Source organism: Sus scrofa, chromosome 3, assembly GCF_054392235.1.
Source record: "Sus scrofa isolate SSC_HxYL_T2T_F1_AM1 chromosome 3, Sscrofa_HxYL_maternal_Yorkshire_Landrace_v2.0, whole genome shotgun sequence".
Taxonomy (NCBI): domain Eukaryota; kingdom Metazoa; phylum Chordata; class Mammalia; order Artiodactyla; family Suidae; genus Sus; species Sus scrofa.
The window spans coordinates 52,601,146-52,623,703 of NC_139385.1; the positions used below are offsets into that span (position 1 = coordinate 52,601,146).

The 22,558-nt window shown below is 38.7% G+C and overlaps 2 protein-coding genes across 15 annotated transcripts in view; one reads left to right on the forward strand and one right to left on the reverse strand.

The window, feature by feature from the left end:
* CENPP (centromere protein P) overlaps window positions 1-22,558 on the forward strand; it is a 255,157-nt gene that overhangs the window by 139,599 nt on the left and 93,000 nt on the right. For 3 of the 9 annotated variants that reach the window (XM_085015713.1, XM_085015715.1, XM_085015718.1), the window contains one exon: window positions 18,047-19,068. In XM_085015713.1, coding sequence (XP_084871839.1) covers window positions 18,047-18,061 — 15 coding nt within the window. In that variant the 3' untranslated portion in view covers window positions 18,062-19,068. 9 annotated transcript variants of the gene reach the window in all.
* ECM2 (extracellular matrix protein 2) overlaps window positions 12,188-22,558 on the reverse strand; it is a 38,411-nt gene continuing 28,040 nt past the window's right edge. For all 6 annotated transcript variants that reach the window (XM_021086993.2, XM_013995777.3, XM_021086991.2 and 3 more), the window contains 4 exons: window positions 22,096-22,253; window positions 18,866-19,005; window positions 17,198-17,524; window positions 12,188-13,394 (listed from right to left, as the gene is read on the reverse strand). In XM_021086993.2, the coding sequence (XP_020942652.1) occupies window positions 13,226-13,394; window positions 17,198-17,524; window positions 18,866-19,005; window positions 22,096-22,253 (794 nt within the window). In that variant the 3' untranslated portion in view covers window positions 12,188-13,225. The remainder of the gene's footprint in view (window positions 13,395-17,197; window positions 17,525-18,865; window positions 19,006-22,095; window positions 22,254-22,558) is intronic.

The following is a 22,558-nucleotide window of genomic DNA, read 5'->3' on the forward strand; positions in this document are numbered from 1 at the left end:
TTATGAAATTTTTAAGTGAATGAATACTTACAAATCACAGATTTTTAAAATCACTCACTCTGTATAGACTAACAAAATATTTGTCAATTTTAGGGAAAAGTACTGAAAGAGTACCTTACTGAAATATAAATCCAATCTCCAGAGCTACCCAAGAAAGGAGCCATGCTATCAATTTTCTTCTGATTACTGAAGCTATTGCATCAAGCATATGTCTCGAGGTTTTTTAAAAAGCTTTTAGCCTTGCCATAGGCACCTCAGGGAACTGCAGACCAGGCCTGTGTAAGGCTTCTGGCCCAGCCTATATGCTGTGATACGGAAATGGATGCAGGGATATAGGTGATGCCTACTCGGACTTTCCCTTTCAAGAGAATATCAGCTGTGACTGCAGAGCATGTAGGGAGGACATGGGGGGGAGAAGACACCATTCTCAGTTACCCCTGGGAGAAGGCACAACTCCCACATCAGCTAAGATCTCATCCTTCAAGAGAGGACATTTTTCTAAGTCTACTAAGGAGACTTACCAGTGCTAGGTAATGCCAAACCAGCATCTTCCTGATGTGCAGATCTGGGGGCCAGCCTGTTTGCATAGCAAGTTTCCAGTGGGTTAGCAGAGTCTATTCCCTCCTGCCATAAAGAATCTGACTATCCTTTCTTCCCAGTTGACAGAGAAATGGCATGTATTGAAGCAAACCATAGAAAAGAGTACTATACCTCCAGTGTGCAGGGCAGCCAGCCCTCACTTAAATAAAATACCGTTCTGTGGAACTCACATCAGACGGCCCCATATTCTGGCCCCTGAAGAGCTTTAGGCCTGACCTGGGTGCAGCACTGGAGGTGTGGCAGTCCTCCTGTTTGGTTGGAATGCTCATGTTCCCATTTATTCAGTTATGTTTAGTTCGATACGTATGTCTGTTACCTTGATGAATTGGGGCATCATGAATATTGCACTGGATTTTACTAACCTGGATTCCATCAGAGCAGCAGCCATAAGTGCTCATTGGGCAAATATCTGTTTATCCTTCACAATATTTTGTTTTTTCAGCTTTTAACTGAAGTATAATGTACCAAAAAATAACCATCATAATGGTACAACTTAATGTTTACAAACACCTAATTAAAAAGTTGCAGCTCTCCTGGAACCCTCCTCAGAATCACTCTCTCCTCAGAGGAGGCTACTGCCTGACTTCAAACACCACAGCTTATTTCCTGAACTTCATATAAATGGAGTCATACAGAAGTTCCCATCGTGGCCCAGTGGAAATGAATCTGACTAGGAACTTGAGGTTGCGGGTTTGATGCCTGGCCTCACTCAGTGGGTTAAGGATCCGGCGTTGCCATGAGCTGTGGTGTAGGTCGGAGACGCAGCTCAGATCTGGCGTTGCTGTGGCTCTGGCATAGGCCAGCAGTAGCAGCTCTGATTAGACCCCTAGCCTGGGAACCTCCATATGCCGTGGGGATGAAAAAAACAACAACAAAAGACAAGCAAAGTAATAAATGGAGTCATACAGTGCATTCTCTTTTGGGTCTGGCTTTCTTCATTCAGTGTTATGTTTCTGAGATTCATCCAGGTCATTGTGGTTAGCAGTGGTTTACTCATTCTCATTTCAGGCATACCTTATTGTGTTGTGCTTTTCTTTATTGCATTTTGCAGATACTATATTTTTTAACAAATTGAAGATTTGTGGCAACCCTGTGATGCGTGCCCCTTTTGTAAAAGAAGTTGCTCACTTTATGTCTCTCTGTCACGTTTTGGTGGTTTTTGCAGTATTTCAGACTTTCCATTATTACATTTGTTATGGTGGTCTATGATTAGTGGTCTTTGATGTTACTACTAAGACTTGCTGAAGGCTCAGATGATGGTTAACATTTTTCAACAATAAACTCTCTTTAAATTAAGGTATGTTCATTTTTTAAGACATAATGCTTTTGCACACTTAATAGACTACAGTATAGTGTAAACATAACTTTTCTATGCCCTGGGAAACTAACAATATTGTGTGACTCTATTGTGATACTTGCTTTATTGTGGTGGTCTGGAACCAAACCTGCAAGATTTCGAAAGTATGCCTGTACTATATATGATATTCTATTGTATGAATGTGCCACGAATTATGTATTTATATATATATTACATATATTTATACACATGTATTAACTGGGTTAATTTCCATTTGGAGTGTAGCTATTTGGGCATTCCTTAATTAGGGGGAGGCTTATGTGTATGTGTTTTTGTCAGGTAGAATTGCTCTATATTTAAAAATGGTGAAATTTCAACTTCTTAAAAAGTAAAGCCTTGCCAGTGTGAAGCTCCAGCTTTTGCATGGCAGCACATGGCAGGGGCTGAGTGACAGCTCATGCTCTCAGTGGGGCATGTGCTTCCCACACTCTACCTTTGCCTGTGCTCACACAGTGTCACTCTCCCAGCCTCTCCTTATACTCATGGTGTCTGCCCCTCCATGACCCTTCTAGGCAGGGTTCTGCCACCTTATATAGAGACCCGGGAGGCACTTTCTGTGAGATTGTTTTTCTAAAGATGAGTTCCAGCTGCTCTCCTCCACTACTCAATGAGCCCTGAGCATGTCTCCCTCCAGCATGTGCTGTGATCTTTGGCCAGAGGCTTAGGGAAAGAAATAGGCCCCGGAGTATAATGCCAGAATGCAGGTGGTCATTCTGGCTTATTCACTCTATTCTGCAGACATTGGGACCAGAGGTACATCCCAGGGCCCAGAACCCCTCCACAGTGTTGGAGCTGCAGGGGGGAAGCTTTACCTCACAACTGCAGAGATGGCCCAGCATGCATGGACATGCCATTTAGAAAGAAACTGGAGGTTTTTTCTGCATACAATTGCAGGTTATTGTTCCAGATACATCAGTGTACCTCCTCTTCCCTAGAGTATTATGAGGAGAAAATCCTCCATTTTTGGTTCCTCTAAGGGTTCTATAAAGGAAGAGGACCTAATTTTTTTCTGCATGTTTGGTTTTCTTTGTTTACTTCGTTTTGGCCACAGTGTATAGTAGCTTGCTGTAGGATCTCAGTTCACAGACCAGGGATTGAACCTGGACCACAGTGGTGAAAGCACCAAATTCTAACCACTAGACCACCAGGAAACTCCCCTTCATGTTTGTTTATATTTGGATTTTGCTTCATCAGGCCTTGGTCTAAATATTAGAGAATTAGTGTTACTATGTCAAACAATGTCTTTAGGTATCATGAATAATCTGCACAGTATTATGTTGTAAACAAGATAAGTTACAAAATAAGAAAAGTAATATTCACTCGACTGACATTTTATGAACAGAAAAACACTGAATAAAAGGAATGTCAGCATAAATTTCTTACATGGCCCAATACATTCCAATCATGGTGGAAAATAAAAATATGGAGTTCCCGTAGTGGCACAGTGGTTAACGAATCTGACTAGGAATCATGAGGTTGCAGGTTCGATCCCTGGCCTTGCTCAGAGGGTTAAGGATCTGGCGTTGACATGAGCTATGGTGCAGGTGGCAGACACGGCTCGGATCCCGAGTTGCCATGGCTCTGGCGTAGGCTGGCGGCTACAGCTCCAATTGGACCTGGGAACCTCCATATGCTGTGGGAGTGACCCTAGAAAAGGCAAAAAGACAAAAAAGTAATAATAATAAAAATAAATAAATAAATTGCTTAAGTCAAGCTCACATGTAGTTTCTAAGACCCTTTCCTAACCTTTTGCTAATGGAGAAATGGAGAAGAGCAGTCAAAGTTCAAACAGATGAGAACCAGATAGGACCTTGGAAATCATCTCATGCAAACTGAGAATGAGGTGAGTGAGGAATATGGGCTACTGTGGCCACATGAGACGCCTTCCCAAGCTCAGATATCACTAGCACTATTTGAGTTTTGTGATGGCTGACAAACATTAGCCAGTATCTGGTGTTTCCTCCTCTCTTCATCTTAACCTTATGAGTACATTGGAATGGATTGTGTAAGTCTCTCATAGTAGTACTTACAAGAAATGTTCGTCCATCTGTTTATTCAAAGATTGATATTAAGTGCTGTGAAGAAAAAAGCAAGACGGAGGATTGTCAGGAAAACCCTGAGGGATATAAGAGGATGTGCCTTGCAAATACATGGTTTAGAATGTTCCAGACCATCAAATCCTAAGAAGTAAATAATATGCATTCTTTATGCATAACGGGTTGTATGTGGTAGGCATTCACAAAAACTTCTGCAAGAAGTGCATTCATGGGTTTGAGATGACTTTATGAGTTGTTTTGAATGTTCACACATCCCTCCTGGTGGACTTGGCTCTGTGGTTTATAATGAATTGACTTTATAATTCATGACCCGTGGACAGGATTTATCCCTCAGATATGTTTTATTTGGATTGTATGGTATTTTTAGTAATCAAGAAATTTTATATCAAAGTTCAGATTTACCATATCTTAAAAATTCAATTTGATAAAGCCAGCCCTGAATTTCTCTGCAATTCCAGCACTTGGCTGAGCTCATGGCAGCAGCCTTTTTTAAATGTGCTTCTGGTCTCTGATTCTCAGCTGCTCTTCTACACCCTGTGCTGGTGAGGACTCACTTCTGCAGTTTGCAGGCTGAGCTCCTGTCATCATCCTATTGGATATTTTGCACTGAAAATTATTTAATGACATAAGTTATTTAAAGTGAACTAAGTTGAATTTATAAAAATAGGGGCATCAAATATTTTTAAGGAATGCCTCAAAAGTTAGTTTGCTTTCAGGAATAGGTTCAAGTAGTGGTTTTGTTTTAAATAAATTTCCTAGCTCTTTCCTAAAAGCAGTGATCACATCTAACTTATAGATCAGTGTTTCTAAGAAGTGTTTTTCATTAGAAGGAGCAAGGCTCCCAAGAAAAAATGTCAATAGGTCAGGGCCAGGTAATCTGAAGAAGTGCATGAGACATTTCATCATACCAACAGGCACAAAAGCACTCAGAGATTACTGCAGATTTATGAACAGAACATAGAAGCCAGGATGAAGGCCAGTTTGAGTACCTCAAAAAATAAGGATGATTAAGGATTGTAACATATCAAGTGCAAAGTCCTTTTTATGATAACAAAGGAAAGAGGGTCAAAAGAGTCACAGTTTTTCCATCGAGGAATACCAACCAATGTATACAGTAGGAATCAGAGTTAGAAAATCACCACTATGAAACCTCCAATGTAGTCACTGTTTTAGGCAAAAATAATCAATGGGAGCTGAAACCAGTAAGTGAAAGCTTATTGGATGGCAAGTCTTACCTGGTAGACTATTTCTTAATTATAAGGAGATGAGGATATCGCCTTAACCAGATGTCTCAGCATCACCAGTAATGGGTCAGCCTGACATTTTATGCTTCCTGGTACAATGCAAAAGGAAGTGTGTGACACCACTTATGTAGGATTCCTGCCAAAAATATTTCTCCTAAATCTAATTGTGAGTAAACAATCAGACAAATGCACATTAAGAGACACTCTGCATGATAGATGGCTTTGACCCTTGAAAAAATGAGAGGGTGAAAAACAAGCAGACTATTGCCACTCTAGATTACAGGATACTGAAGGGCCAGGATGTAAACTCTGATTAGATCTTGAGCCGCATATACACATACCACACACACAGCAATTTAGGACATTGTTGAGAGAGTTGGGAGAATCTGAATATGGACTGTATATTAGTTGATACTGAATCAGTGTTAAATCTCCTGTGTTTGATAATGTGAGAGAATGTGATTATTGTCTTGTGGTTATGTAAGAAAATGCCCTTGTTCTTACAAGACTCCTAGAGAAGTACTGGGGTAACGTTATGATACTGCAACTTACATTCAAGTGGTCCAGCCCCTGTGCCCCACAAATACATAATATGTATGTGTGTGTGTATGTATATGTGTATATGTATAGATAGGGATATGGGAAGAGAAAAGGATAAAAAGTTGACAAAATACTAATTGGTAAATGTAGGTGAAGAATATATTCTTCATTGTATTATTTCAACTTTTCTATAGCCTTAAAAATATTGCTAAATAAATGAAATAAATACTAAAGTAGTTGTGGGAAATCAATACTAAAGTAGTTGTTTGCCTTAAATTAATCTTAACTCTTATGTGGTACATATACACAACGGAATATTATTCGGCCATTAAAGGGAAAGAAATAATGGCATTTGCAGCAACATGTATGGGCCTAGAAATTATCATGCTAAGTGAAGTTAGTCAGACAGTTAGACACCAACGTCACATGCTATCACTTATATGTGGAATCTAAAAAAAGGACATAATGAACTTCTTTGCAGAACAGAAACTGACTCACAGACTTTGAAAAACTACAGTTTCCAAAGGAGACAGGTCGGGGAGGTGGGGGCATGGGCTGGAGCTTTGGGACGGAAATGCTATAAAATGGGGTTGTGTTACCCTACATAGGGATTATTTTCTATGATACATGAATCCCTAGATAATTTGGTATGAGTTTTGTGGTCCTTTGATACATGCAGAGTGTTTGTATATATGTAGTTTTCTGTGTAGAAGGTCCATTGTAGCTCCCATTATGGTCTCAAAGGGGTCCATCCTTCAAATAGTTAAGAACTACTGACTTCAAGTAGATTTACAATTTATAGTGCATTCTTTATTCTGATATCAGGCAAGTTAGCATTTCAGACAGTTTATGTATGCATTTGGTAGTTGTGAATGTAATTCTCAATTTATGTAAAACAAATGAACCTCCAGCAGATTCCAGTTTATAAAAAGATTTTCTCGTACCAGCTCATAGTTTAATGTAATTTTGTTTAACCACAGAGATTCTGTTACTTAGAAACACACCATGACATTCTAATAACATGATGTAGTCCTTTTCTTTTCCAAACTAGTATGTGTTTAGTGCAATCACGTGTTATTTTTAATACAGTCTGCTTTCCCTTGTGTGGATTCACATTCCTGACATTTTGTGCAAGGGGAAAAATATGCTAGACTCTAAGGTTTTTTTTAAAATCCACCTTCATTTAGAAAAGGAGACATAATTTCAAAGAAAAAATAGTCATGCTTTTATTTTTCAGTTGTATAATCACTAAGCTCTATTAATCTAGTTAGAAACATTCACCTCCTTGCAAATAACAATGTGTGACAGACCAAATTCCAACATGACTTACAGTTTCAACTGTTTGTGTTCCGCATGTTGAAGCAAAGATATGTGAGTAATATGTTAGAATATGCCAAAGTGTTGTTTAATAGAATGGATAAGCAGTGAAGTCCTACTGTGTAGCTCAAGGAACTATATCCCGTCTCTTGGGGTAGATCATTATGGCAAATAACGTGAGAAAAAGAATGTATGCATATGACTGGGTCACTCTGTTGTACAGCAGAAATTCATGCAACATTGTATATCAACTATACTTTAATGCAAAAAAAAAAGTTTTAAGACATATAGGGTGAAATATGTACTAACACATGATTACACTGTTTACAGTGCCTTTTAGTTTCTCTGAAAACCTTTATTAATGCCTGTTGGAGTAGGTTTAATCAGAGTAGGAGACCATCTGCCCAGAGCATGCTGCACCTGGCCAAGGGTTATACTCAAACTCTTACTCTATCGCTTGTGAGTTATCTCTGAGGTAGCAATCCATCTGCAGGACAGGCTTATAAGCAAATATTCTTCTAGTTTGGCTATTTTAAATACAGTTTTTCTCCCTTTTTGCTGTTATAAGTTATTATAGTGAATCCACACGTATAAGTCAGAATTACTTAAATTAAATCCTTATAGAATTCCTATAAGGATTTAAAAAAAAAAAAACTCCGTCTAAACTACTCCTGTATCTATGGCAATAAGTTTAGATTCTTTGGGTCCTGGTTTCACTCAGCATTTATAAAGTCTTTGCTTGAGCATGTCCTAAACTGGTTTCACTCTGCTCCATATGATGGACATGAGCACGCAGTGACACAGCACCAAGGCCACCAAGATCAAGATATCCCCCGAAATGGACACTTGAGCCCAACCCTCTACAGAAAGCACTTACTGACCCCTTTCCTACTGTGATAGGCCCACTCCTTTTTCCACTGTATTTCACAATCTAAGGAATTGATTTCATTGAATAATGAATGTCTATCATATTAAGAGACTTGGCAGGCTTGAGCAAGTCACTGAACCTTCCTACCTACTGGTTTCCCAGTGCCTATCAATGAAGGAATGCACACTCATCTGCTGTCCACCCTGTTACCTTCATGGACATCAGTCGGATGTGCCGAGACCAGCTCAGCAGGTGAGGGCTGAGGAACTGGTGCTGTGAAACTTAAGAAAAAAGTTAACATAAAACAAGACCCAGAGACATTTATCTTCATTAAAGGTGGGAATGGGGGGTGGGAGGCACAGAGACTGGGACTCAAGGTCTCAGGGGCCAAGAGCCCCGCCTCAAGAAACCACACTGCTTTTATTGTGCTCTTTAGGATTGCATCAAGTGAGAAGCGGGTTGTAGGTGCAGGATATAGTTCTTTATTATTTTAAAAATTCTTTTATTATTTCAAAAGTCACATAGCTGGTAGATGGTTAAGCTTTAACCTTTAGGCATTTAACAATCATTAGCATTTGAGGAAGCTTGCTTTTAGCTGTCTATGCATAGCATCTAGAGAATCATCATTGTGCTTCTGCAAATAGCAAGGCTATCTGTGGCAACCCGGTGTGCCTAGGTTTGTACCTCAGTTCTCCTTGCTGGTCCATATCCTGCTATTGCTAACGACCCCTCATAAACCCCTTGGATCCCTTGGGTCCTCTTATTCTTAAGAGGACATATCCTGCTGTGCAGACGGCCTTGCCTATCTGCAGGGGTCCAGCATGCCTAGACCAACGCATTGTGTCCTCATTCAGCTGACCATATGAATAACTTAGGCCTTTTTGGTCTTTGTTCTTAAGCTTAAGTTATTTACCAGAACTGTGACTGTTTTTCAAGCAGAAATATGGGGTAAAGTAAAGCAAGACAAGATGGAGTTTTCAGCATAGAAAAGAGAAGCAAAGAGGCTAAGAAAAGATGGTAGAAACATGTCTCTCGACGCAGATGTTATTCTCCCCAGTTGTAACTTGGCCAAGTTCACAGCTAATAAGGATTCCAGTTCAGACTCATCATATGTGTTCTTGTTTTTTGATTTCAAGTAATGGACTTCATGTTTCATAAACTTCTAAGGTTTAAGGGCCCCTGGAGTCACCGAGTAATTTTAAACTGAGTGTCTGAATTCATATTCAACTATGGATAGAAGAGTAGTTCTGTCATAACCAATCTGTAAATACTTCTCCTATGAGGAGACTTTCTGTTTTCTAAATAAGGGAAAGAGGTGGAATAGATATCATAGAGGGTTTTATCCAGGCCTTTGAGGTTTCACTTAAGCAGAATTTGAGTATTCATTCTTTTATGTCAGCATCTATGAACCTAGTAATTCATGCTGTTTAAATCATGGCTTTGGAAAACATCGTCAGTATTGCTATTATGGAGAACAATCAGTTGATTACTAAGTATTACCAGTTGTCAAAGCATGATTTGTTTATAAAATATACTCTGTTCTTCCTGATGTCCACATCAGGAAATATTAAGAAGATAAATTATTCTTTACTAGTTTTATGACCCTATATAAATCTATTACTTTTCCTTTAAAAATTATTAAATTTTGCAGATTTTGTTTTGTTTTGTGTAGGAGTCATATTAATATCAACTTAATGACAACTTATGAGCTGGTTGTGTAGACCAAGGGATCCATAGTCATTTTAGTACCTACTTTGGATACAGAATGACGGGATCCAAGAAATTGTCACTTTTCTTCTAAGTTTTACAGTCTTTTTAGAAAAACAATTTACACATCCTACCCATCTACCATACAACTCCCCACATGCAAGGAAATAATCAATGCAGAGCTAACTCATCATACCAGATCTGTCTGGCACAAGGTTAGTGGAACAGATGCTGAGCGCCTAAGGGAGGGGGCAGTTCCCGGGGAGCTGGGCTTCTAGGCACAGTCCGCCTTCTTCCTTGGAAGCTCCTTGGGGTCAGATCATGTGGCTCAAGTCAGATAGAGACTCATGGTGGACTCACCTTCTTTGCTTCCCTTGAAATTGGGAGTCAGAGCCCATTAGGGTTCGGCTCCCCTACATTTCTCTTTTTTTTTTTTTTTTTTTTTTGTCTTTTTGTCTTTTTGCCTTTTCTAGGGCTGCTCCCGCGGTATATGGAGCTTCCCAGGCTTGGGGTCAAATCGGAGCTGTAGCCACCGGCCTACGCCAGGGCCACAGCAACGCGGGATCCGAGCCGCGTCTGCGACCTACACCACAGCTCAGGGCAACGCCGGACCCTTAACCCACTGAGCAAGGGCAAGGACCGAACCCACTACCTCATGGTTCCTAGTCGGATTGGTTAACCACTGCGCCAAGACGGGAACTCCAGGATGCAGGTTTGATCCCTGGCCTTGCTCAGTGGGTTAAGGATTTGGTGTTGCCGTGGCAGTGGCATAGGTCTGCAGCTGCAGTTCCAGTCCGACCCCTAGCTCAGGAACTAACATATGCCACCAGTGTGGCCATAAAAAAAGAATTTAAAAAAGGATGGGCACCCAGGTGTCCTGGCTCCAGGCTTATTTTCTTAGGATTCTAGGCTATGTGTGTCTTTCACCACATTATATCTTTATGAAATATTTGAAATATTTTAATCTATGATAAACCAAATCTCAAAATTGAAAATATAGTTAGCATTCCTTGTACATATATGCAAAGATGATACACAATTAATATCTTCAGACCATGGCTAGGCCAGGATTTCCTTACTGTATAATATGTGTTAGTAGTTACACTGTATTTCTGAAGAAGCCAAACAGAATGCCTATTCGTTTAAACATTATGTATCATGAAGAATGTTTGCTGTATGAACATCTATCACTTTTTTTAAAAATGGAATTAAAACATCTCCAGAGCATGATGAAGTTTCAAACCAAACAAGTTCAGTGCTAGACATTTTTATATTTTAAATTCTAAAATCAGTAGAAATATAAGCGTTCCATCAGTCATTCTGATTTTCAGACTTTCTAGAAATACTGCTCCTGACAAGGTGTCCCCTAGTCTATAGTAGGTTCCCCGTGTGTGCCTGGGCCTGGTGCTACTTGAAGGCTTCTGGAGATTGTGCAACTCATGCTGCTTGCACACTCTGGAGACCCAGGATCTGGGGGTACCCTGCTGCCCAGGTAGAGGGGCCTCATGACCTCAGCATGCTTTGATGCATCACTTCCTTTCTGTTGACTTCATCACAATTGACCTGTTGATTTGATTGTCTCTGATTTCCTACCTATTGCCCCATGGAACTCTGCATTTCCAGAAAGCAGAGACCTCATCTGATCTGTTCTTTCCTGTCTCTCCCTAGAACAGCCCCTGAAACACATCTGCTTAACATCAGAATGAGCAATGAACGCAGGAGTATCTCAGTATTCCTCTGCCTCTTGTCCCCAGATGCTAATTCTTTTGACTCACCTTATCATCCTCTGATGCTAATTTTGTTTATTGCTTAGGTGGCCTTAAACCATTTGTGTCAAGCATTTATATTCATACAGCAAGTAGCATTGCACAGGGTTTCTTGTTAAATGAATGAATAACCATATCTTACTTTTATCTTCTCATATTTAATTTGGCCAATTTAAACTAGTAATGCTCCAACATTCCTAAAGTGGTTACTATAATTCTCAATTTTTTGTTCCATAAGATTTTATTTCTGTTCTTAGCCACCTGGCTTAAGCCTTTGACCCATGATTCTAACAGTCTTTATTCTTATTCTAACGGTATTATTCTTGTCCATTTTATAGTCTCAAAAGCCTGGGTGTTAAGAAAGGGGGCTTAGAATTAACATTAGCTCAAATTGGATAAATCAAACTTCCACATTTTAAAAGCTTCTCAGGAAATAATCAACTTTGGTTGAATATGCTGGGTGCTGTCAATTTCATATGAAAGGTTGGAAATAATAAGTATATTCACCCATACATTTCACACTTCTCAGCTGCTTTTTATTCTTCTCTGGTTCTCATAACAACCCTTGAAATGGGGCAGGAAGGTTCTGAGGATAGTGATAGAACTATTAAAAGATTAAATAGCTGAAGTTTGAAAAATTAGAGTATCCTACCCAAAGGGGCCAATACTAGAACTTAAGTTCCTAGTCTGATATTTTTTCAAGATATAAAACTGAGAGTGACAAGTCAACATAGTTTCCATATGTGTATTTTACAAATTATTTTTAAAATAAAGATAAAAAATCAGCCCATACTGAAAATTTTAATATATGGTTTTGGTAGGATGGAGTACACAGTGAGTACTAATAGCTTTATGTTAAATTGAACTGAGTAAAATGATACATTTGAGCAAATTAGGGCAAGGAAAAGAGGTGCTAACAGTGACTAGACGAGCAAAAATTTATGTGCTAGGTTTCCATTTACAAGGTTTAGTCATGGATAATTAACTTTTCAGCAAACACTGCTACTTCCCATAAAATTTTGATCTTCAGCAAAGAATAATGAAGGTGAAAAACTTAAAAAACTGTTTAACTTTTTAGAAATTTTAGACTTATAGAAAAATTACAAAAATCATATGGAACTCACATATACCCTTCTCCCAGCTTCCCCTAATGTTAATAACCACATACTTAGCCATAGTACAATTCTCAAAACCAGGAAATTAACTTTATAGTAGCGTTTTAATTCTACCCATATAATTAATAGAAGGAACTAAAGCTAAGCCAATAATTTCATACCAATAACTGTATCATAGGGTTTTTAGAAAATTAATAAATTATTGTTTTAACAATAGAATAATAAACAGAACACTAGCTCATAGATTCTACCTATTATTCTTTCCTGCCATCCACTTCTTGGCCTTCAACCATAACATATACAAAATTTTTTAAAGGACTTAGGGAGTTCATAACTAATAGCAATACTTAGTCAAGGGACCTGCTTATTTTGTTCCAGATTCTCCCAGTCTAGCTGAGCAGTGCACAACATTCTGTTTTCATGAGAAAACTTTGCAATTAGATTGCTTCTTTCTAGAGTGTGAAACTGAAACCTTCAACGAAACTGTTAGAAGACTAAACCTTGTAGATATATTTTTGGTTGTTCCGTGGGTTGGCAAATCAGGTTGTCTAGCACAATGATACTGGATAGAACATGGCATTATATCTCTCATTGATGACAAATGCTACTAAGACAGATATATGAGTGTATTTTACAAATGACAAAAACTTGGAATTACTTGATATTTTGTGGCTTAAGAATGATACTGGAATATGATCTTATGCATGAAAATGCATAGGATGATATTTCTCTTGTTTTAATATAGTTGTTCTCAAGATGAAGGTGTTCCAGGGTTGAATCACCATCTTCTTCAACATTGCATATTTGTTCTGGAAGAATATTCCTATGGAAAAAATAGATATGCAAGTCACAAATGAATGATCCAAGTAGTGTTCTGCCTTCATGATTTAGGAGTTAAGTTTTACGTTTGTTTAAAAAACACTTTTAAAAATAAAATTGGGAGTTCCTGTCGTGGCGCAGTGGTTAACGAATCCGACTAGGAACCATGAGGTTGCGGGTTTGGTCCCTGCCCTTGCTCAGTGGGTTAACGATCCGGCGTTGTCGTGAGCTGTGGTGTAGGTTGCAGACACGGCTCGGATCCCGCGTTGCTGTGGCTCTGGTATAGGCCTGTGGCTACAGCTCCGATTGGACCCCTAGCCTGGGAACCTCCATATGCCGCGGGAGCGGCCCAAGAAATAGCAAAAAGACAAAAAAATAAAAAATAAAAATAAAATTGGATCCTTTTCTTACATACCAGAAAAATTCCAAAAATGTTAAAAATCTCTATGTGAAAAAATGAAGCAACAGAATAAAGCGTGGTCATTCCCTGGAGAGTTGGGGAAAATCTTACTGTTTGTGACTCAAAAACCAGAAGCACTAAAAGAAAAGATTAATAAATTAACTACATTTTTTTTTAAATACAGAGTTAAAAGACAAATTACAAACTAGGAGAAAGTATTTGCAGCTTCTAGCAAAGATAATGGGCTAATATACAAAGACCTAAAAACCTAGAAGGAGAGGGAAATGAGGGGAAAAAAAGATACCTGGGTAACCAGTTTACCAGAAAAAGCGAAATGACATAGAAACATGATGCTTAATTTTATTCATGATAAGAAAAACGTGAATGGAAACAGTACTGGCGTGCTAATCTCACATCCCAGATTTGCCACACACACACACACACACACACACACACACACACACACACACACACAATCCTACACTCATCTGCATGTTCTGACAATGAGACTGTGTAGGATCAAACATCACTGAAGGGAATTCAAAACAGTATAGCCCCATGGATAGGAATTTTCCAGTATCTAGCAAAATCATGTGTGCATTTTATACTTTTCATCCAGCAATCCTACTTCTAGGTATCTGTTCCAAAGTTAGACTGGAAAAATAACATTTGAACAGAGTTATGCATTTTGGCATTACTTATAATATAAAAGAATGAAAAAAAATCAAATGTCTATCAATAAAATGTCCACATAGCAGTTGTAAAAAGGTGTGAGGAAACTATTTATTGATAGAGAGTGATATCCAGGATATATTGATAATTTTTAAAAGTCAACAATAGAAAAAAATATATACTCTCTTTCTAGAGAGAGAGAAAAGAAAAGGCCTTCTGTGTAATTGTATGATAACTGTGAAAGGGGGTAGGGAATATGAATGTTTATGTATGCTTATATTTTCAAAAAACAAAGACTAAGAGGATAAATAGGAAATTAATTTAGAATTTTAACCTATGAGAAAGGATGGAATATGGTATAAGGGACAAGCATAGAAAATATTCATTAAATAAAAAATAGCAATTTCTAAAAACCAAAACAAACTAAGACCTATCTGGATATTAGATTATTGACATGTTGTTAGAAAGAAAACCACTGTAGTTAAGCTGTACATCCTTCATGGAACATATTCTGTAGATAAATAGAACTACCAAAAACAGAATAAATTTGTTTAAATACTTTTGTTGTTAGTTATAATAATGATATTATCATTTTGAAACTATTATTTGTATATTATAATAAACATAAATAATTGTTGCAAACGTAGTTTTTCAGTGTAAGATAAACAAGTTGAAAACAAAATGACTTCTCTGTAATGTTAAATTTGAATTGGGATTATTAGTATAAGCTATTTTTTTTCTTTACAAAATACATATTTTCTGACAGTCCACTGCAAGGCCAGTAACAACACATTGGAAAGGAACAAGCCTGGTGCCCAGAATGGGGCCTCTGAATACTGTTCCCCAGTGAGAGGAGCTAGGGTTCTTTAGGAGAAGGCTGGTACAGGTCTGAGTGGGGAATATAAAAGTCAACCAGGGTCTATGGAGGTCTGTCCAAGGACACAGGAGCCAGCTCAAAGGGACAGTTTAAAAACAATAATTGCAATTGATTGAAATGTTCTTAATATATAAAACTATAAGTTCATTTTCTTTTTTTTTTTTTTTTTGTCTTTTTGTCTTTTTAGGGCCGCACCCGTGGCATATGGAGGTTCCCAGACTAGGGGTCTAATCGGAGCTACAGCTGCCGGCCTACACCACAGCCACAGCAACGTGAGATCCGAGCCATGTCTGTGACCTACACCCCAGCTCACAGCAATGCTGGATCCTTAACCCACTGAGCAAGGCCAGGGATCGAACCTGCAACCTCATGGTTCCTAGTCGGACTCGTTAACCACTTCGCCCCGTTGGGAACTCCATAAAACTATAAGTTCATATTGATTCTCCAGGAGAGAAAGGCAAAAACAAAATAATAGAGCAAAAACATTTAGCAACCCCTAATTTTTCTTTTGCTGAGGCAGCGACTATTAAAATTTTAATATATTTTATAGTTTTTTTAATTCACGGTTAATGCACATGTATAATTTTTCCAATTTTACAAAAGTAAAACTGACATAACACTGTATTAGTTGAAAGTGTACAACATAATAATTGGATGTATGTTTATACTGTTGAAATGAACACCACAATAAGTTTAGTTAACCTCCATCACCTCATATAGTTACAAATTTGTAACAGACTTATGACAGCGATGGTTGGTTTATAGGAAAGAACTGAGTATTTATCCTAACTTTCAGAGTAACAGATTTGCCCTAGTTAAAGAAAAGGTTATTTACAAAGGAATTCCAGCTAACAAATGTGGAAAGAATGACAAAAATAGAAATTCATCATTTTGTTACCCCTAAGGAAATAAGAGATTCAAGCAACATTATCTGTGTGTGAAGAAGCCACTACTTCAGTTGTGGTGGAAAAAGATTATAATGAAGTTATCAGGCCACGACCACCTAAATCCCACCAGAAGTGAGACAAATACTGTATGCCTCCTGACACAGTGCAATAGGAAACATATAGCATGACCTATGAAGTATTTTAGCCAAAAAATTTTGACTTTGAACTTTGCAAAGCCTTCCCCACTCCACCTCTTCTCTATAAACTCTTAATTCTTTACCTTGTTTTTTAGGAGTTTGTGTTTGGAATTTTAGAGATATGTAAACGAGGAAGGGGTGTAATCCTCAAAGACAGGACCACAGACCTCAAGAATCTGTCTCCCTTATTGGCTGCCCTAACAAAGTGTTCCAGATTAATTCCTGAGACATTCCTACTTTCTAGGCAGGGATGATGACTCCATCAGCAGACAGAATGCACACAGAAAAATGTGTCTCTAGAAGTGAGGAAAACTGAGTCTCAATAAATTTATTCAGAATTTTGTCTTCAGAAAAATCTTGATGGACAGTTTTAATTTTAGCCTATCCTTAGGTTTTGCGCTCTGCAGATTAATGTTTGTTTGAAGTTGTATATAAAGCGGGGAACAGCATCATGGTCTGCTGCCTTCAAGCCTCATTTGAACATGTCTCTAAGATTCTAGGTATTATGTAATCATACTTTGTTTTTTTAGTTTTTTACTATGGAAGTTTGCAAATATATTTTACAAAAGTAAAATAAAAACTATAATGAACCTTTATGTATCTATTATCATCTAACTTCGACAATCATTATCATTATTCACCCTTCTTGTTTCATGCCACCTTGTCACTTGTTTTTCCTTAAAGTAAATTCCAGACATCATGTCATGGTTGTTTAATCATATATTTTGTCAACCCCAACAATTTAAATGGATTCTTGAAAAAGCCACAATTTACCGTATCTTGTTGTTGTTCAGTCTCAGAAAATGTAGCGCTTTCATTTCTTGTACCCCAGGAGGTATAGATTTTAATTCATTATGATCCAGAAACAGCTCTCGCAGAGAATGATAAGCCCCATAGAAGGAGACTCGGTCTATGCTATCATCCACAAGTTTGTTAAATGACAGGTACAGGTATTCTAGACCTGGTTCCATGTGGCCAAACACATAGCCAGGGATGCGCTCTATCAGGTTGCCGATAAGCACGAGGTGCAGCAGTGACTTGGGTAAATAGGAGGGGACGTGGTAGAGCTTGTTATAGGAGAGGTCAATCGATTCTAGATTTCTGCAACGAAGAAAAGAGTAAACAGGGTGGAGACATCAGGACAGTGATTATTAGCTCCAGGTTTTGACCAGCTGGTTAGGATGCTCACCTGTTTTCCTGCCAGTACCCAGCATACAGTAATGATTCCCAGTGTGAGCGTGGCTAGGTGGTGGTCTGGCTACAAGGCTAATGCTCTTACCTGGTACCACATAGCTGCTTGGTTCCATTGGAGAGGAGCACCAGAGTTTAGAGAGAAAAACTCATGTTGCAGGGATAATGGTGAGACCCAAAGAGGTCCCCCAAATATTTTTAAGGTCAACCTTGAATCAGAAATGAAGTCCAGAGTCCTAGCTGACTTCAAACTGCCTATCCCTAAAATTATCTCAATTTTAGCAAGGGAGTAGCAGTGTTGAAGGGTTTTGCATTCTCGTTCTACATTTGATGTGATGACCTGGGATTTGGTGTGAGAATGAGGGATCTAGAAAAGGCTGTTAATTGGCCAGAAGATCTGGGAAAAGTGATAAGCTACCTGATTTTTTTCAGGAGCCTTACCTGTAGCTTCAGCCCACTCCATGAAGACTTTTCACCCTATGAAGACCCAGTTACCCCCACTGCTGAACCTAATTGGACCTCAAGACCTCTTTTCATCTCTCTCTGTTCTGCTTCTGAAAGATACCTGTCGCCATTGTGCCACTCAGATCCTTTACTCCCTTACCACAAGACTCCAGACCAGCTCTGATGCACCTGCTGCCAGGGCCTGAACCCACTTTCTTGTGCGGCTAATCTTCCTCCTGGAGGGCAAGTCCCCCACACTTCCCTCTTCACTGAGGGCTACAGTCTGAGGCCGCTGATTCCTCCCCAGGAAGATGGGCTTTGCTTTTTGCTTCCACTATCAGATCACACATTCTTTACTGTACTTTGTAAGGTCTGATAGAGAGAAATAGTGTGAAGGAGTGAAGACATAGTGGTAAATGACTGTGAAGCCTGGTGCTTCTTCCTAATGGTGAGGGAGAAGTGGGAAGAGGGCAGTTTCCTTCCTCACTGTGGATGGGGGATGGGGGTAATCTCACTTAAACTTCATGACTGCCTGTGAGGTCAGCAGAGTGAGAGCAGCACAGTGATTAGACCTCAGGTCACAGTACTTGGGCTCAGCACTTGCACCTGTTATGGCATCCACAGCAGCAATGATCATGGCCATCCTAATCCTAATCCTAATACTGGTTTGAACTCTATGCAAGGATCTGAGTTTTAGGTAGGGGAAAAGAGGCTGTCCCCTCTCTCACTTACCCATGCTCATGCTCCATTCAGTAATGGCAAAAGGAAGAAATCATCTAAGAAAGTTACACTGTATTATGTACTTACTCTTGATTTATCCAAGCTAAAGGAGCAATTCTGTTTTCTTCAATTTTGTTATAACGTAGTACAATGACATTGATCTTTCTGGTGTGATTAAAACAAAGTTCAGTTATTTCTTCAATTTGGTTATTTTCTAGATATAATTCCTATAATTAAGAGAAGATACTATTATTTTTCTTCATATCAATAAACATGTTCAATTTCACAGAGATTAAAATCATGTTTTTGTTTTTGTTTTGTTTTTCCCCACTGTACAGCAAGGGGATCAAGTTTTCCTTACATGTATACATTATAATTACATTTTTTCCCCTAAAATCATGTTATAAACTATTCTCACTAGTGTTAGCTAGAGAAAGAGTCTTGCAGCTCTTTCAAGTGAGTTCATTTTGTTAACTTGTCAAGTTTTCTAATTAGCAAAATAAAATGTACCATCTGTCATGGTTATGAAATTAAATGAATTTAGTTGTTTTTTAACCATAAAATTATCCAGGATATAGCATACCATAATAATTGTGTGAAACTTCCTAATTTACAAAACTTACTGACATAAATTGTTTCATTTGGACTTCAAAACCCCAGAAAATAGGTAGAAATTATTCCTAGGTAGCAATGGAGAAACTCAGGCCTTGAGAGATGGCAAGGTTTTTCTAAGGTTACGCAGCTCATAAATAAGGGAAACTCAGGCTGGCTGGCCCCAGCTCTAGGTCAGCCTGCTTCCAACCAGTCCATGCTGTCATCATTTTTAGACTTGCTTGTATTATAATTACTTTAATTAAAAGTTAATTAAGGAGTTCCCCTTTGGCCTAGCTGTTGAAGATTCAGTGTTGTCACTGCTGTGGCTCAGGTTCCATCTCTGGCCCAGAACTTCACATGCCACAGGCACAGCCCAAAAAGCAAAAGTTAGTTAGGGTGAAGTCTGCTAGAACTATTAGTAAGTTTCCAACATCTAATAGCCTTCAAGTTAAATTCATTTGACATTACAAGGAATTTTTCATTCAGGTGTCTTTTTGGAATTGAGAAGTAGAAGTATATATATTCAGAGTCACCTTCTATCCCTATTGTAGTAATTTCCCTCTTTGTCCCTTAATTTTGGTATTTGTTGCAAATGGGTAAAGTGATTTTAGCGTTTTTTTGTTTGTTTCTTTGTTTGTTTGTTTTGCTTTTACCTTCACACATATTTAGGAGTAAACTAGATCAGTGGTTTCTAAACTTGGTTGTATGTTGGTTTTTGGTTTTTGTTTTTCTGGCTGTGCCTGTGGAATGTGGAGTTCCCAGGCCAGGGATCAACCCCATGCCATTAGCTGTGACCCAAGCCACTGCAGTGACAATGCCAGATCCTTAACCTGCTTTACCATAAGAGAATTCCTGTTTTTTATTTTTTGTGTATTTATTTTCTTTCTTTCTTTATTTTCTTTTTATGGCCGCACCCATGGCATGTGGAAATTCTCAGGCTAGGAGGTGAATTGGAGCTGCAGCTGCAGCCAGTGCCACAGCCTCAGCAACATGGGATCTGAGCAACATCTGCGACCTACGCCATCGCTTGAGGCAATGCTGGATCCTTAACTCTTTCAGCAAGGTCAGGGATCAACTCTGCATCCTCACAGAGACAGTGTCAAATCCTTAACCTGCTGAGCCATAATGGAAACTCTGAGAACTCCTGGTTTTTAAAGTATAAATTCCAACCTAAATGAACAGTCAGACACTCATTTATACATTGAAATTATATCTGTAACACGTTGGAAGGATTCAGAGCACATGTGCCTAAATGGACAGAGCCCCAAGCTAGTTGAGAGAGTCTTTGGAAAGAAAAACCAGAAATGGGAGGGTCAGATGTGGACATAATACTTTTTATATTATTCAGATGTTGTGTGTATGTTTTACTGTGTGTGTGCATTATCTATTTATATTTTGATTTTTTTTTAAAATTATAAATTGTTGTCCCTACTTTCCAATGATCCATAGCATATCTGGAATAGATCCAGGAAGCTGTATTTCTTTAGAATCTAAGTGATTCTGAGGTACAGCCAGGCAATGGAACCTCACTCTTCAATTTGGATAAATTCTAAAGGTCTAACTATCTGCAAATAGGAGAAAGAGGAAGCATGGTAGCTGTGTTAGCAACAATATCAAATTGAGATTGATGGCTCTCTCTTGGCTCACTGGGTCCACCCATGGGAAGCTTCATCCTGCTGGCTGCTTGTGTATATGGCAGAAACAGAGCTCAGAGGAGGTATCCTGGGGGTCAGCTGGATCTGCCATACCTCTATTCTTATGCAAGAAGTTGGGTGTACACTCAGCAGTGAAAACCCTCCAGAGGCCCTCCCCCTTAGTTAAGTGTGTTCCTTGTTGTAGCAAGGGAAATTACACACCTAGGCAGGAGGGAGTGTCTCCAGAGGGAATGGAGACAGGACAGAGCTTGAGCCCTTGGTAGGAGCTAGCCAGGACTAGTAAGGTGCAAGAAGAGGGTTGGGGGCTTGGGTACTGTTGGCACAGTCAATAGCCTTCTTTGAAATTGTGTCCATCTGAAGTGAAGTCCATGGAACAGACTGGAATGAACATCACAGTTCCAGCTGGGAACAATTTAAACTACCTTGCAAGTCAAGAAACTTTTTGCACGTTGTAGTTTCTGTTTGAGTCCTTAGTTCATCTTGCCTATCTCTCCCCAAGAGCTGTCAGCAGAAGCAGTTTTCACTTTAAGATTCTCTATTAGTAATTATAATTTTTTTCTTAAAGTTTTATTGTAGTTGATTAATAAGGTTGTGATAATTTCTGCTGTACAAGGTGATTCAGTTATGCATATACACACATCCATTCTCTTTCAGATTCTTTTGCCACTTAGATTATCACAGAATATTGAGTAGAGTTCTCCGTGGTACACAGCAGGTTCCTGTTGGCCAGTCATTCCATATACCTCAGTGTGCATATGCCAATTCCAAACCGATAGTCCATCCCTTTCTGCCCCCATTCCCTTTGGTAACCATAGGTTTTTCAAAGTCTGTGAATCTGTTTCTGTTCTGCAAATAAGTTCATTTGTATCCTTTTTTTTTAGATTTCACATATAAGTGACATTATTATATTCTGTATTGCTTGAAAACAGTGCACAAATTATAGTAAATTCTGTATATAGCACCAAAACTACTGAATTTAATATGCAGCACAATAATTTTTAAAATAAATTGGGTTTTTTTGTTATAGTGTACTGTATTTAAAATACATTCTGAAGAAGATATCCATACCTCAATAGAAGCAGGAAGACCCTGTGGTATAATTCTAAATTTATTTCTTCCCAGACGCAAGTAGGATAGGCTCTTCAAAGGTTTAAAAGCTAAAGAGTTGACATTGATTTCACTGAGATTGTTTCCTTCCAATTCTAAGGTGACCAATTGATTTAAGTCTATAAAAAAAATTATTGGGTTATTAGGATAATTAAAAAAACATGCAATTCTAGGAGTTCCTATTGTGGCGCAGTGGAAACAAATCCAACTAGGAACCATGAGGTTGCAGGTTCAATCCCTGGCCTTGTTCAGTGGGTTAAGGATCCAGCGTTGCCATGAGCTGTGGTGTAGGTCACAGATCTGGTGTGGCTGTGGTGTGGGCCAGCAGTTATAGCTCCAGTTGGACCTCTAGCCTGGGAACCTCAATATGTCATGGGTGCAGCCCTAAAAAGAAAAAAGAAAAAACAAACAAACAAACAAAAAA